Genomic DNA, 15867 nt, shown 5'->3' with positions numbered 1-15867 from the left:
CCTAAATTTGTTTTTTATTAATAATAAAAAATATTAATATTTAATATTTTTTATTATTAATATTAAATAATAACTTTAATTGATTAAAGTTACCTCAGGCACCACCCTTCAAAGGAAGGGAAAAGATAGCCAATTTATTGATTAAGTCTCATAGATTAAGGTTCTAACTACAAATTTGGAACTCTGATTAACAATTAAATTAATAACTATAACCAAAATTACCATATAGATAGTTAGCTAAGTTGAAGGATATGGGGTTCTTGACAGTGTAGAGGTTGGCGAAATTCACTTATGCAACATTAATGAAAAAACATTTGTGAAAGAAAAACATTTATTATGAATATAATAAAGTATAAAAACACAAATTACTAACGGTCTAATTGCTAAACAAAGATAGGTATGTGTGTGTGTCTGTGTGAGTCAGCGTGCTTTCAAGATGGTGGCTGGCCAAAGAGATAACACCCTTCCCCCACCTATTGGAATGTTTACGACCTGTAGAGATAATGAGGTGAAGAGTTATGCGTGTGTCTGTGTGTGTGTGCCAAATTAGAGAAAGTTACTAGATTGGATGCAATGAAAGACTGTGCAGAGCATAACAGACTAATATTACTTTCTCAATAACTTGTACCCAAAATATCACAACACCACAAATCAAACTTATAAACCTCACACAGAATCGAATAAACAGTCTTGCTTAGCCGAGTATAATGATTAAGCCCAGTTGTGTTACCAGTCCGTGGAAGGGGAAAAGAAGTTCGCAGTTTTGTGTCGTCTTGCTGGTTTCGGTTGAGCGGTGTAGCTCAGTTGCTGGCTGAAGTTGCAAGCAGGACATCGAGTTGCTGCTAGGACGTTGGTAGAGCTTGGAGGGCGAGGAGGTTTCCTTGGTGAGATGAGCTGGAAGCTGCACCTTTGTGCTCCTCTCGAAGAGTTGGATGGGAAGAGAAGATGTGAGCTGGAGAAGAGGCTCCACAGCCTTCCCTCCTGTGGAGCTTCCCTCTGTGGAAGGATTGTAGGAAGAGGCAGGACGAGGCTCGACAGCCTTCTCTCCGTTGAGGGAGTTTAGAAAAGAGACAGAAGAGTTTGATCAACCTGGCTTTATATTGGCCCGGTGACCTCACAGGTCATGGGGTCCAGAGAGTGACCAATGGGAGTTGAAACCTGTGTCCCTGGGGGGGGGGTTTCACCCTCTGTGCCCCCTGGGAGACTGAGTCTTGGAGGAACATGCGGCTTCAGGCTCTTGACTGAACATGTAGGCCGAAGTGTGGTTTCACAAAGAGCCATGGCCCAACATAAACCTTTGGACCCTCTGTTACATAACTGCCACCAGACTCCCCCTCTTCAGAAGCCCTCCCTCCCTTTTCCTGTCTCCCTCACACCTTGAACATAGTTTATATAACACCTCGTGGAACCTGAGTCACAATATGAGTTCATGAAGAATTTCTTTGAATGTTAATAATTAAAACACTTCTCTTATATAAGTTAGAAGTGCCCTGATTTCATGTAAGGACCAAATCAGAGAAAACACCTCGTCAATAATCAATGACACTCACACATTTTGTTGGCTACAAGAAACTGTTAAGGTTTCAAACTGATTTTTTTTACTTTAAATGCATTTATTTGCCTTTTCAAACCCTAAGTAGAATTTAATTTCAGTTTTTTACCTCCACATAGGAGGTTATGTTTTCACTTTGTTTGTCTGTGTAGTGGGAATTTATCATGAGATGTGAAATAATGAGTTTCTCAGACCGGAGTTGTCTTTGAGTTTTAATTATTAGCTCTGCAGAAGGTTAAACAGTCAGCAACAAGGCTTCAGAGTGCAACCACGGGTCGTTAAAAAGGAACGTTTTTATACAATGTGATAAACAGCAAACGTTTGCCGTCTTGCATCACTTTCTATAGAAGGAGGAAACAACCCCAGCACCCAGTTGCACATATAAAGGTCAACAGGAGGTGAAATCACCAAGTGCACAGAAAACAGTTAAAACAGCAGTAAGACATTGATCAGTGGAATTTTCCATTACGTCTGTCTGTCTCTTAGTTAGCATCTGTCTCTTGGTGCCTATCCAAATAAATGGGTGGATTCAGGCATTTTGTTTCAGCTTCTTTTCAATATATGGCAGAAGTGGGGGTGCACATGATCGCACACAAATGTCTCTATTACGAGCATCAGATTCAGAGCGACAGGTACACAGAATAAAGAGTGAAGGAAAAGTTCTCGCATGAGACAGAGGGCGGTGTTGAATACCGCTTGAGGGTATGTGCACAACTGCAGCTGAAACTACGAGATCTGACTGTCTGCATGGACAGTAACAACTTTATGGACGATAGCACGAGTGAGCATGTGGCAAATAGCGCCGCACACAGCTATACAATGCAGCAAAGGAGCAAAACACCAAGTAGAGATCTCTCCAGAGGTGTAAACATTTCTTTTGATTCATTATGAAGATTTATTAATATTCATTCAAGGAATCATTTCAATATTGTGGACCGCCACAGCCTAGGGGCCTTTTTGGTCTTTCTCAATACCCTTTACTACGTTGGCCCAAGGTGCAAAAAGAAAATCTATTTGACAACACGAACAAATACAGAAACGTGCTGCAAATAGCAGATGACAGAAATGTAATTTTAAACCCGTTACTGAGAGCGTCGTCGGCTCAGGACCTTTGTTGCATTGACAGTGCAGATGTTTGTTGGCGGGCTTAAACTATGTGCTCCCCCGGAGCACAAATTACAAAGCAAATAAAGGCCTGTATCCTGTAAAGCCTGCGTGCTGGGTTGCAACAGCCGTGACCCAGAACAGAAGCATCAATAAGGTGGTGCAATGGAAAAACTGTCACAGAGAGAGAAAACAGACGCAAGGCAACAAGCTTGTTTGTTCCACAACTACCCTGAATGTCAAGGTCATCTGAGCAGGACAGCCCGTGATTGGTCAATAGCTCTGGCCTTAATTTGCCTTTTAAAGGTGAATCAAAGGAGCAGTTCATCATTTTAAAGAAACTCATTCACTCACTTTCCAAAGCTGCTTTCTCGAGAAAATAGACGGTCTGGTCGACGGAGGATTGATATTGAATTTGATTTGATTTGATATCGAATGTACATAAAGATGGACGACGCATCTCCAGTTCCTCCCACTGTCCAGAAATGAAGCCAAAATATCCTGGCTATGATCGAGGCCATCTTGGAGTGATCGCGGTGTGGAGCTGTGCAGTATTGAGCAATCGACCAATCACGAGTCAGTCCCATGTGTCAGTCAGGACGTTTCACCCTGTTTATATAGCATTAAACACAACTTATCAGAAACATGAACAATTTAACGTACATCAGTGTGATGTCCACGACATAAAGTGACGCCATCCTTGTGAAAAAAATCGAATTGACGTTTTACTTTGATCCATGTCCCATCCACAACATGGAGGAGACCCATACTGGAAGGAGCCACCAGGGGGCGATCCAGATAATTTGGCTTCAGTTCTGGGAACGGTCATGTCATCCATTTTTATCCATGGTCTATGGTCTCAACTAATTAGGATGATGAGTCTCTGTAGCCATCACTCTGTCTGTGCATGTTCACAATACTGACCTCATCCGAATGCGTCACTCTGGAGTTAATACCCCCCCCCCCTTTTAGATGCAATTAAATAAGGTGTCAGTATTTGATCCTGGTTCTGGAGCCAGTCAGCTGCACATTGAACCAACAGATGGTGAACACAGAGTCTTCTTTGTGCGATCCTGGTCAAACCGGTCGCTGCGAAACCTTGAAAGATACGAACTGAGCGTGACACACATTTCACAGCACCCGACCCGGATTCACAACTTGTTCACGATGATCAGAAATGAAAAACACCCCAGTTTTAATCAAGCACGAAAGTTCATTCTCAGCCTTTCGAGGTTTGACACAAGTTAAGTTGTTAAATTCCTTCAAAAAAAGTTAGTGAAACAACCTCGAAATCACTTTTTGTCAGAGTAGTAGTGAGGTCACATGTAAAATCTTTTCACTGACCATTGCACCTTCTCTTTGTGCCAGGATTTTCCAACATGGAGGAACAACTGTCGCTCCTGCTTCTGGTTTGATCTTTGTACTCCCTTGAATAAAACTACAGCTGTATACGCAACTACTTGCCATTATACGCTACATAACCGTGCATCTTCCAGTCCTGAACCAGTGCTTTTACTTTGAAAGGGGCACAGGAAGGGTTGCAAATATTCATGTTTGTGACGTATTCAACAGATAAAACATTAAAACTGTGGTGAAAGATCATTTTCATTATCTGTTCTGCTGTGAACCGAGCGGTACGCGGGGGAAATAGGCGAGAACTCGATTCAAAAGATGGATGTTTGAAAAACACGGTAAAGGGTCTTTTACTGAATATTTCATGCCTTAATTTAAGTTACATATGAAGAATTGTAAAGATTTAATTTATTTAGTGGAATAGCTTGTTTTTGAATGACTGCATCTAAACCAGTCCTGCAGGGGATTTTATAAGTATATTATCTTTTATCTTATTCTATATATGACACTGAAACACAATGTGCCTATTTGAGCTCTTCACCTTTTTATCTCACAACCTAGTTTGGAAGATGTATATTATATGCAATACATTTTTTTTTTGTTTAATTTATTGGAATATTTGAATGTCTGCATCTTCCCCACTTGCGTTAATTAGTTGAACAATTTAGTTAAATTTCAGTGTGTTTCAGAAACTGAAAGATGTGCACACACAATGCAGGCCTGTTTGAACGCAATACATTATAATGAAGTTACTCATTTGAGTAGTTTTTTCCTTTTTTACTCAAATACTTATTACTTCTACTTGAGTCATTAGAATTATAAAGTAACAATACTTTTAGCTGAGTACTCTTCCTGTTTACTCTACCCTCCACTGCTCCTGGATCAGTTCTTACGGACACTGGAGTTAGTGGTTCACCAGTCTATTTATTTACCGCTCCATCGTAGAGTGTATCTGGGCAGCAGGGGCATAAATGTGCTGCAGATTTCTAGACACGAGATCATGTGAGCACGCTGCACTGACCCTCCTCCGTGTATGCACTTCGAGTCGAGGCAAACCCGGGGCAGTAAGAAGCGAGGAAGCTGCGGTGAGCCGGCACATCGGCCTCAGTGTGCGCCCACACAGCTGTGACCTTCTCAGGGATCATCAGGGGATCTGCCCTCGCCGTCCGGATTCCAGGTAAGATTAGGTGCGGTGACTGTGGCCCCTGGAAATCTGTGTCAAGTGTGCGTTGTGTCCCCGTCTCTCCTCCGAAGACGCCTTTTGTTGAGCAGCTCGTGTGCAGGCGGCACATGAAGGATTTACACTTTCAGATGGTGATATTAAATATCTTTAAAAACCCTACTGAGACCATACCAGACACTTATAGGCTGAAAGTACCTCAGAGGAAACACAGCTCTTTATATTGAGTGTCACTCAGTGCGTCTGTTTCATGACTTCCTGTTTGGGAAACTGTGTCACATGACTCCGCCGTTCTGTAAGAAGTCAAATGTACGAACGCAACATTTATAAAGAGGTTTTTTTATGTACTTTTTATAGTTTCCTTTGTTTTTCTCCAGTTTTCATTATATTTCTTATGTTAAATAAATATTTTTTTTATTGTGTGAAAAACAGTTTGGGATTATCAGTCAAATTGATTGAAAATTATCCAAAATCTAAAACGAATTAATAGGATCAACTTAAACAATATTTTTCTCATTTTGTTTTTTTATTTCAAAATCACCTGATAAAGTTTTTTCTTTTTCTCTTTGGCTTTAGTTCTTCAGACAAAATGATTTGTAATGAAAGTGTTTTTATTGTCGTTGTTTTAAAAGCTCACATGTTCATGAAAGTCACGTCAGGAGTAAACACTTTGTTTTCAGTCTTAACACAATCACTTTATTCACAGATACACATTGGTTCAAGCTTCATCTTGGTTTCAGTCTTAATAGCAGTTTTGGATCATTCTAATTTCCTCTCACAGTGGGAGTTATGTGAGTTATGTGAGTTATGTGACGTCATGTCGTTGGCATCGTTTTCTTTTTAGTACACACAAAGGTTGTATCGGCAGACACCGGGTGTGACAGCTCCCTGCGTATGTTGATGCACTGCTATTGTCCCAGGATAATCTAATTGAGTTTGTGCTAAAGATAGCACCAGCAGGACACAAACATTTGGCCCAGGGGGCGACGCCCCTGGGCCGATGCAAAGCGCCGTTAAACCCCACAGCAACACGCACCATTGTAGCCAATTAGCACACAGCGAGCGAGAGAAGGTAGAGAGACGAGAGGGCGACGGAGGATTCGGTGTCAGGAGCGCAGACTAAATACTGAGCTCACTAATTTGAAGGTCAGGAGGGTCACACACGATGGTGATGAACACAACACGCGATAATGAGTCTATGGGTTAAAGTCTGGAGCACAGGAGAAATCTGTGAAACAATCGTCTAAATACCACAAGACCTATTTATTGTATATATTTATTTGACGTGTGTACTGACAAATCCACAGTTTTACTTCAAGGTAACGGGACGTTTCATTTCGGACGCCTTTTGATCGCGGCATATCCTCTTACGTACGAAGAAGGAGAAACACGCTGCCGGTCGTTTCCCTCGACAATGTTTGTCTCGGTCCCTCGTAATGGATCAGGATTATTCGTTGGCGCTTGCTGCGTCACGTGAATCAAAGTTTGATACACGACCTCCAACGTGAGATTTACCTCAGCAAAGTGGTGGAATGTGTTACCTTTAAGTAGAAGCTGAATCAGTCACAGTGGCCTCACACGTGTATGTGTTGTGTTGAAGCGTGACAGTGCACCGCAATCGCAGTTTCATGCTCGGCACACGAGTGTTTCACATGTGCCGTGGTTTTGAAATATTTTTTTAGTGTGATGCAGAAGAAAAGGGAACAGTCCTGACTGGAAATGTCGTTACTTGAATTTTCAACAGGATTGTGCAAAAACTACTCAGCCTATTTTCTTTACACTACAAAGAAGAACTTTGACCAGGGGGCGGATCCAGAAGTTTTTTTTTCACGTTTCTTTAATGTTGCAAAATTCAACGTTTTCCAACATTTTTCATAGATTATTCTGAGAATAATTAATGAATTTTAATGAAAAAGGTGATTTTCTACATTTATATAACATAGCTGGTCAGATAGAGAACGTTCTGACATTTAGGTTGATGAGTGCGAGTAATTTGGTGCAGATCCAAATAAAGATCTGGGTCCAGTGAGTTTAAACAAGGAGGCTGTTGGACCTCGGTGAACGAATGCACTTTGATTTAATGTGATTTATGTTTATTAACATCGTCACAGATTAAAGCCTCAATCGTGCTGCTGTGTTTGAAACCATCCTGGTGGAGCACAGGTTCAACAAAACAAGAAGTAAACAACAAACAGGCGGTCATTTAAAAAATAAAACACCTTCATCTCGGCCCCCCCCACCCGTTTCCTCCCCTGCTGCCCCCCCCCCTCTCCGTCTGTCACCCCACCTCTTGCACAGACACATGGCTCTCATGCATTCCGCTCGTTCCGTTATAACAAGCCACATTCCCTGGAACGCTTCCTCCGCTCTGTCCCTCCCTGTGCCCCTGGGTCTCGGATCAGACAACCCCCCACAACACCACCAACACCCTCACCGCCCCCTCCCTGTAACTATCCCATGTACATCTGTGGCTCCCAACTGCAGAGAGCCACAAGCAGCCGGTGCCCCCCATCGAGGCGCCTGTCCTGACCTGACTCACTCCGGATCAGTGTGTGTGAAGGGAGGACGAGAGCATCCAGAACCTGGACACTAAACCCAACGACAGCACCTGAGGAGGACAAACCTGGAGACATCACGCCCATGAGAGACATGGGAGGGAAGGAGAAGAAGACTTTGGTGATTGCGAACGTCCCAAACTACCAGGGGTAAGTCCTCCGGAGGGGGTTCTGCACGCCAACAGCAACATCCGTGCAAACTGACATTGTTGATCCGCACACACTGAATATCTGTGTTGTTCTTCCGAAGTGCAAAGCAAATCTTAAACCGGCATAATGAGCATGATCTGAATTCTAACACCTCTTTTGCTCGGGTGTCAGTTACAGCGGAGTGTGAGGTGGCCGCCGCTGCACAGATTTACTGCAGCTACGCTCTGCTAATCTTTGATTTGAAATAATATCTGACAAACTAAAAGCCTTTTTCTTTGTCATGTATTCATCTCAGTGTGATGAACATGTTCAAATTTAAAGACAACCAAAACAAAAATATCCTTAAAAAGTTTTATTTCCTTCCCTTAATTCTCTTAATTTAGAAAATCTGCCAAAAGAAGCCTCTTGTTTTACGCTTCGTATTTTCTGTGTCAAGGAAATTTATGTGCAAAAGCTTCATAAATTAGGAAGAAAACTTTGAATCTGTTTAATTAAATTTAACAGCGAGAGATAAACGTAAATTCGACTGAGTCCAATGCTGATTCAAGTAGAATTTTTATGCAAAACGAAATGCAACTCAATCTGCTGAGGACTAAAACAAGAGTCCTGCTTTGTTCTGGGCCAAATGGAAAAGTACATCGGATCAAAGCTCTACAGTTACACTCGTCTGCCGAGGTTGCCGAGTTGTTGTCAGTGTGAAGGATCGGAGGGGCTGGGGGTTCCCAATATGTCGGGGCATCAGTGAGTGTGTACATCTGTGCACACTGCACAGCATGTGTGTTTACATGTGAGCTGTCGTGTGCTGGGTTTGCAGAGCTTGAGCCTTTCATGAGAAACGTGTCCTTCACTCGTGTGATGGTCTTCATCCGTGTGCATTGTAGACGACACTCGGAGCAGAATGTCTGGGGCTCAGTAACAATCTGGCCCGGTTCTCGTGGAACATCGTCACTCCAACATTTGGCACTGGCAGAGCGGTGGCGATGATTCGCTGATCAGGACTTGGACTCGTCCGCGATGAAAGCTTCAACGAGCTGGCAGCTCAGACAGGAGGGAATGTGGAGTTTAGAAAAATAAACCTGAGGATCACTTGATATTGTCAAGTCGTGCGGCTCATTTTAATATGATGCCTAATAATTTGAAAAGTGGCTGCGGTCACTTGAGTCTCCTCTCTAATGAAGAGGGGAAGCACGGTCAGAATTTTCCTGAGCGAGTTTGCAGCTGCAGAGAATTTAAAAATCCAACTGCTGTCGTCCTTTACGACGTTTGAAATTATATTTAAACTTTATATTAATTTCCCTGATGTCAAACGAGAGATTGATTGAGTGGGATCATAATGTTCTGTACTATTCTATTCTCACCATACCCACGCACACTCAGACACCTCCCCTGCATTCCTATGGTTTATAGGCTTTAATGACTGTTTCCATGCGACTAGTAAACCCGGACGGCAGAGGCCCCTGAGAGAGAGATAGCACCCTGGGGTGAAGACTGTCCATTCCAGGCTGCCCCTCCTACTCAGACCATCTGGGACGGGATCCTCTGTCCCGGCCTGATACTTAAAAAAGGCCCCTAATCTGCCCTGTTGCTGTTTCTGTACCACGCTCACACATAACAAGCAAACCCCCAGTAAAGCCCTGCATTACACTTATGCATAAGTATGTACTGTATACATGCACGCACACACACAACATAAGCGAACGGACATGTAGCCGACTCGTTGACTCCCTTCGCCACTTGCTCTTATCTTTGCTGCAGAGCGACGACAGCGTCCGTCAAACCAACAGCAGATAAACAGAGCAGAGGCTGAGACACTTCACTTCAGAATGTGCCTCGTTACACGTCGAGCAGACGGAGCTCCCCCTGACTCATTGTGTGAAATTTAAGTTTTGGCCCATTCACAGCAGATATGTCTGAAATCCTGACGTCTTTCTCCTGCGCATCAGATCCAAAAGTCTCACGTTTACACGCTTCAACCATCTCCGCTCAGGGCCACGCTTACACATCCAGAGTCTCAGAGGAAGGAAAGCAACACCCGCACGGCGAACAGCTGGCGATAACGAAGGGAGAGCGTAACTATGTAAGCTGACTTCTCGCTAAACCGCATTTTCTATTTCTACATGTGTTAAATACACAAGATACGCATGTGTAAATGCACGAGCTTAGGAGCCGTGTGAAGGCAGCTGTCGAGGTGCAGGGATCGGACGGTTCCTGAGCCGAGCTGCAGGGTCTTCAACCCGTCTCTGCTGTGAATGCACAGAGGTTTAAGTCCTTTCTTTAAATGTTTGAGTTTGAGACGATTAGGTTTGGATTTCAAAGAATAATCAGTCACGCTCGAATAGAAGCTTCACTAAATTAGGAAATGAGATAGTCTGACGTTTCCCAATATTCTCTTGTATTACCCATCCACCCCGACCGAGCAGTGTCCCGATCCCCTTGGTTTCTTAACATGTGAGTTGACGCTTGATACAAACATTCCCAAGTGTCAGCATCAGATGTTTTGGTCTTTATCAGCAGTGAATCCTGGGATAGGTCGGCCCGAGAGGATCCACCTGTTGGAGCCGTCACTGCTCGGGATGGAAGGAACCATTTCGAAACGGGACGGTCTTCAAATGCAGCTTCACACGACACGAGGCCTTTAAACATGATGTGATTTGTCATTCATCCAAAATTATTTTAATATTTAGACTTTAAAATTAATAATAGATGTTACTCAATAATCTACTATTTCCAGAAATGTGGCTCAGATATCTTATCTGTATCCAAACAGACACTGTTTTGAAATAGTTTTGTTGGCAACAAAGGGAGAAATACAGAAGGATCTGTGAACTTTCTATTGGCTTCGCACTGTTAACTCATCAGTAATATTAATAAAACTTATCCTGGTGATTGACAGGTTCAGATTTTTGTGAAACTTCGACTCATCTCTACTCAAATTCCACAGTTTTTACACATTGTTAAGGAGGAAATTAAACTTAGATGAGACTCTTTCCTGTCACAGAGAAGCTTTTCTACTTTAAATTGTACATCAGGTTACAAAGTAGAGGACAGATCTGGTTTATTCTGTTATTTCTTAAACGCTTTATTACTCCAGCACCATTTTTTTAATCCTGTAATTACAAGGGACACGGATGACTGTTGTACCGTCAGCTGCTGCTACCGTCTGTCACCGTGTCTCTGTCTTTACGAGTCCTCACTGTCCTCCAGCTCGTACGTCCAACTACTAACCCTCCACAATAAACCCACAGCTATGTATAGACCCGGATATCTGGCCTCAGTCCTGGACAAGGAGAAATCATTTGACCGCACATTAAACTTCTTAATCGCGTCTCTTCCTTGTAGCATTATCATCATTATCAAAACTTGTCGTGTGTGTATTCTGACAGCCAGCTCACCCTTCAGGATATTTGACCCCCCCCACCCCACCCGCAGGTTTCCAGTTACAGGTCCGACTGTGATTTTTATTTCTTTTAATCGCTTCGCTCTTGTGGCGCATTTGGCATTTTACTGAGGGATTTGAACGATGCCAACGGCCCCTATTCTCCATTCATCTAAACATACACTCGTGAAGTCACAGCGTCCTCTGGGTCCTTCGTGATTCATGGCCACTCTGAGAGCTATGAGACACACGCAGTTCTTCCTATCAGTTACGCAGGAGGATTATGATGGAGAAGACGGACAGGAACCTCCCTGCTGTTTTATAGCTGGGGGATTACCGAGGGCCGCCAAGCAAAGTAAACATACACAAACGACAGCATTGCTTGGACGCTGGCACGCTTATGTAACGGCCGGTTGAAGCAACAACTGCACTGAGTCAAACTATGTGAAAGCATCTATCTGTTCACTTTTAATTCCTTTCAGCCTGGCAGCAAGCTCTGTGACAGCTCCAGCCCCCTAATGGTTTTTCACCAGCGGAGCTTTTCCATTTCTGGTGATAGCGTCCCCCACGTCCCCCGCGACCCCCACGACCCCCGCGACCCCCGTATACTACACTATAAAGAGCAACCCAAAATAAAACCCTTTAAAGTGAGCGACCCGGGGTCAGCCAGTCTGCTGCGGGGCACCGGGTCGCTCTCCAGGGCCGGGAGCCTTCTCAGCCCCCGGCCGACACCGTCACAACAGGAAGGACGAGCGTTCCTGAAGGGCCACAGTTAAAGGAGCAGACCGGGTGGTGGTCGGGTCGAACAACTGGGGGGTCCGGAATACATGAAGTAAAATAGAAAACTGTAAAGACGAACATGCAGTAAAATGTGTGTAAAAATAACCGTGGTCATAAAGAGTCTTTGAAAGGGAAATAGTTGATGCAGTAATGTGCCTGCAACAATATGTATGAATTCACATTCAATGATTACTATACATTTTGTTTATACAGCACCTTCCATACATAAATTGCAGCTCAAACATATGAAATAAGGTTGATCAAAAATAACATGTTAGCAATAAAACAATGATGGAAGGTAACACGGTGATACGTGGATAAGATAAGATAAGATAAGATAAGATAAGATAAGATAAGATAAGATAAGAGAGTCCTACATTAATCCTACTGAAGGGAAATGTACATTCTTACTGCAGCAAAAAAGAGGATACACACTCAGAATAAGTTATGATTACATAATAAATACAATATGAATATAATAGATCAATCAAATTTTATATTCCCAAATCAAAATTTACCAAAGAAATTTACTTAAAACGCTGCGACATCCTCTGCACTAAACCCTCAACACGAGCGAGGGATAAATATACGTAGCTATAGAAATAGACTATGTATGTAAATTCTTCTTCTTCTTCTTCTTCTTCTTCTTCTTCTTCTTCTTCTTCTTCTTCTTCTTCTTCTTCTCCTTCTTCTCCTTCTTCTTCTTCTTCTTCCCTGACACCAGAAGGTACTTGTGTGGGCAAGGAGGAGGGTTTGTCGAGCCCCTCCAGCTGAACCAGGGAGAGTTGATCGGCACAGCTGAGTCTCGTTGGCCAACTGCTCTCCCTGGATTAAAAAGGAAGCAGGAGATTGACAGAGAGTGAAGAGACCGGACAGAGCTGAGCTGCAACGATGAATTTATATCGTTGTTATTTGAGTTTTGAATCCGCGGCTCCCCACCTCGATCGCTGCTGCACAGACGCTGTTTCCAAATTAAGTCAGGAGCTCATGATAGCATCGCCCGTACCCAAGATATTTTAGCTTCATTTTTGAACAATGTGAGGAAGAGGAGATGCATCGTCCATGTTTATAATATATGAATAAAATACTTTCATAGTAACAAGTATTTGATTAAAAACATTAATCGTTCGAGTTTTGCTCAGCAGATACTTTCTGAAAAACAGAAATCGGTTATAATATGTTTTCCAATAAGAATTCATGTAACGTTTGTTTACAGTGAGTAACTAAAAAAGTTCTCAGGATAAGTTATAAACAATACAATGCAATGAAGATGTTGAGGTTTTTAGTGTATTTAGTGTAACACACACAGAGAGAGAGAGAAATCCAGCCTCTATGCCGGCTTCCTGGTAACATTCTAACTATTTGGGGGCTTTTATTTTGAAAATCCAGCCTCCTTTTGGGTTTCCTTGTCAAGGTCCTCTAACCATCATAAAAACACAATATTATGATAATAATAAAGATAATACAGAACAATAATAACCTCGCACCTCAAGTAAATTCAGTATTCGGCAAAGACTTGATATGAGATTTCTAAAAATGTAAAAATGCAGTAATTCATACGAACATCGACCAGGCCCGTGCACACTGTTACCTTTTCATCAACAATATAATTAGTTGTGTAAAGTCTGCACAGTTGTTGCGTCTGCAGACTGAACCCGGTCTTTAACGTCCTGGACGGAAAAAAAGTATAAACCAAATATAGACTCGAATGTAAAAAGGCCGACATAAGGAGCAGTGACAGGTGCTCCCCCGACCGCTCTCTTGGCTTTAGCACTGCAGTTGAAATCCTACCCTGAGATCGGCCCCTGATGCTGAGGAACCGTCTGCATCAGAGGACTGAAACTACAGCCATTCTCTGACCTCGGTAATTGTCGAGCATCGGCCGGGCACTTGCACCGCAGAGGTATTAATATCCCCAGTGATCTCCCATGACTGCCCCCAGAGGCTCAACAGGTAGAGCGCAGCAGAAAGCCAGCTGTCTCCGGCGGGCGTCAGCCAGGATTTCTGCACCGCATCATCAGTCGTCCCTTTTGGATGTGAGACACTGCTGCAACATGCCGGATCAAAGCCGATGGAGTGCACTGCTTCCACTGCTAATTCAGCCGTGCACATCACAGCTCTATATCTGTCTGTAGCCAGGTGCTCCCCCTATATATCACTGACTGCATTCGTTTTTTATAGTATTATTATTATTGTTATTCATCTTGTATAAGGAGGGAAACAAGCTCTTTATTGAGTCAGTTTACAAGATATGTAATAGTTCAGCATGTCATCATTTCATCTTTGGATTTCTTTTATATCGTATCTGTGTGTTTTGGTGTGTTTTTCATATTGGCACAAAAGCATTAGCATGACACAGACATAAGAAAATGTGTGTATATGTATATTGATAATGCAAATAGGGCTGCAAACAATGATTGTTGTCGGAGTGAGTAAAAGATTCTCTTGATGATTCATTTGGTTTATAAAAGTCAGAAAATATAGTGAAAGTCCATTTCTTGAAATTGTCGGCAAAACTATCACATCAGTCATTAGAGCTCATATAAGATCCAACAATCCACTTACATTCAATCAAGCTGCACCAAATCTCACTCATTCAAAGATATCAAATACTTTCAAATCACGACCCATGAATTATTCCCTGGGAAATCTGTGAAACTGTTCATGTCACATCCTCACATCCACGTTTGGAGATGTTTTTCAATCCTGCAAATAACAAATCAATCAATCAATAAAGAAACAAGCAAAAGCAGCAGGTTTTGTCCTGAGCTCAGGAGGACAATGTCTTGCTTGAAAAAAGGAGAGTTATTATTTATGTCAAAGATTTTAAACATGAAATGATTTAAATCAGAAAAAAGCAGTAAACTCTCACATCTGAGAGGCTGGTGATGAATCATTTCTACAGTCCATTTGATCCATATTACACAGCTGTTGAAGTTTTTACTTAAACAAATGTTTGTTGTAATTTCAGGTCAGACAAGAAGACTCAGTGTCACGAGTCTGTTTCCACGAAGAACAATGGGAAACTCCCGTCGTCAGCGGTTCCACCACCGATCCCCATGTCCCCCATCGTAGAGAAGATGGAGGGGCTGAAGGCCATCCGTAACCGCAGCAACAGCCTGCGTCTGGGCCGCCTGGCCTTCTACCGCCACCTGGAGAAGGTGGAGACCATGCGCTGCTTCTGGGAGCTCAAACACGTGGAGCTGCAGGGAGGACCCCACCGGGTAACGTGCACGGCTTTCATCCCTCCTCCCTCATCATCGTCGTAAATCAGTCAGATAATTAGATGAATCCTTGACACTTGACTCGACCTTCTCCACTGACCTCTGACCTCTGACCTCTGCAGACGTTTTTAACTTAAGCTGTCAAATCTCTTTTCTTTCATCTAAAACTGACGTGCACATTACCGCTGAACATTGTCCACAGCCTGCCAGTGTAAAGTCCAATTCTGTAAAACCAGTGGTTTTCTAAAAGGTGGAAATTCTTGCACTTCCTGATCTGGATCCACACCGAACTTTAACGTGTTCTTCACTGGACCTAAACGCATCTTTCCACCGAGTTTCATGGAAATCCACTGAGTAGTGTTTGTGTAATCTTGCTCTCAAACAAAACTAACTAACCAACAAACAAACAGACGATGGTGAAAACACAACCTTCCAATTCCTCTTCTAATCTGAATTAAGGAGCCGCTGCATTAATCATTTGATAGAATTTTAAAATCCATATGGTTCACCTGGTATTTTTGGGGCTGAGACTGTGTGAGAATGACAGTAACAGTTGTGTGGAACTTGTTGAAGGACACACACAGATGCAGTTG

General features: G+C 42.8%; 1 protein-coding gene across 1 annotated transcript in view; it reads left to right on the top strand.

Annotated features, from left to right (window-relative positions):
* The first annotated feature begins 7672 nt into the window (after positions 1-7672).
* The window catches only part of mylk4b (myosin light chain kinase family, member 4b), a 29407-nt gene continuing 21212 nt past the window's right edge, over positions 7673-15867 (top strand). The window contains exons 1-2 of the mRNA XM_035176510.2: positions 7673-7894; positions 15022-15274. Coding sequence (XP_035032401.2) covers positions 7830-7894; positions 15022-15274 — 318 coding nt within the window. The 5' untranslated portion in view covers positions 7673-7829. The remainder of the gene's footprint in view (positions 7895-15021; positions 15275-15867) is intronic.

The sequence above is a fragment of the Hippoglossus stenolepis genome, chromosome 14 (assembly GCF_022539355.2).
Source record: "Hippoglossus stenolepis isolate QCI-W04-F060 chromosome 14, HSTE1.2, whole genome shotgun sequence".
Classification (NCBI taxonomy): Eukaryota; Metazoa; Chordata; class Actinopteri; order Pleuronectiformes; family Pleuronectidae; genus Hippoglossus; species Hippoglossus stenolepis.
The sequence above is the reverse complement of the archived record's forward strand: the minus strand, read 5'-3'. Positions and strand labels throughout refer to the sequence as shown.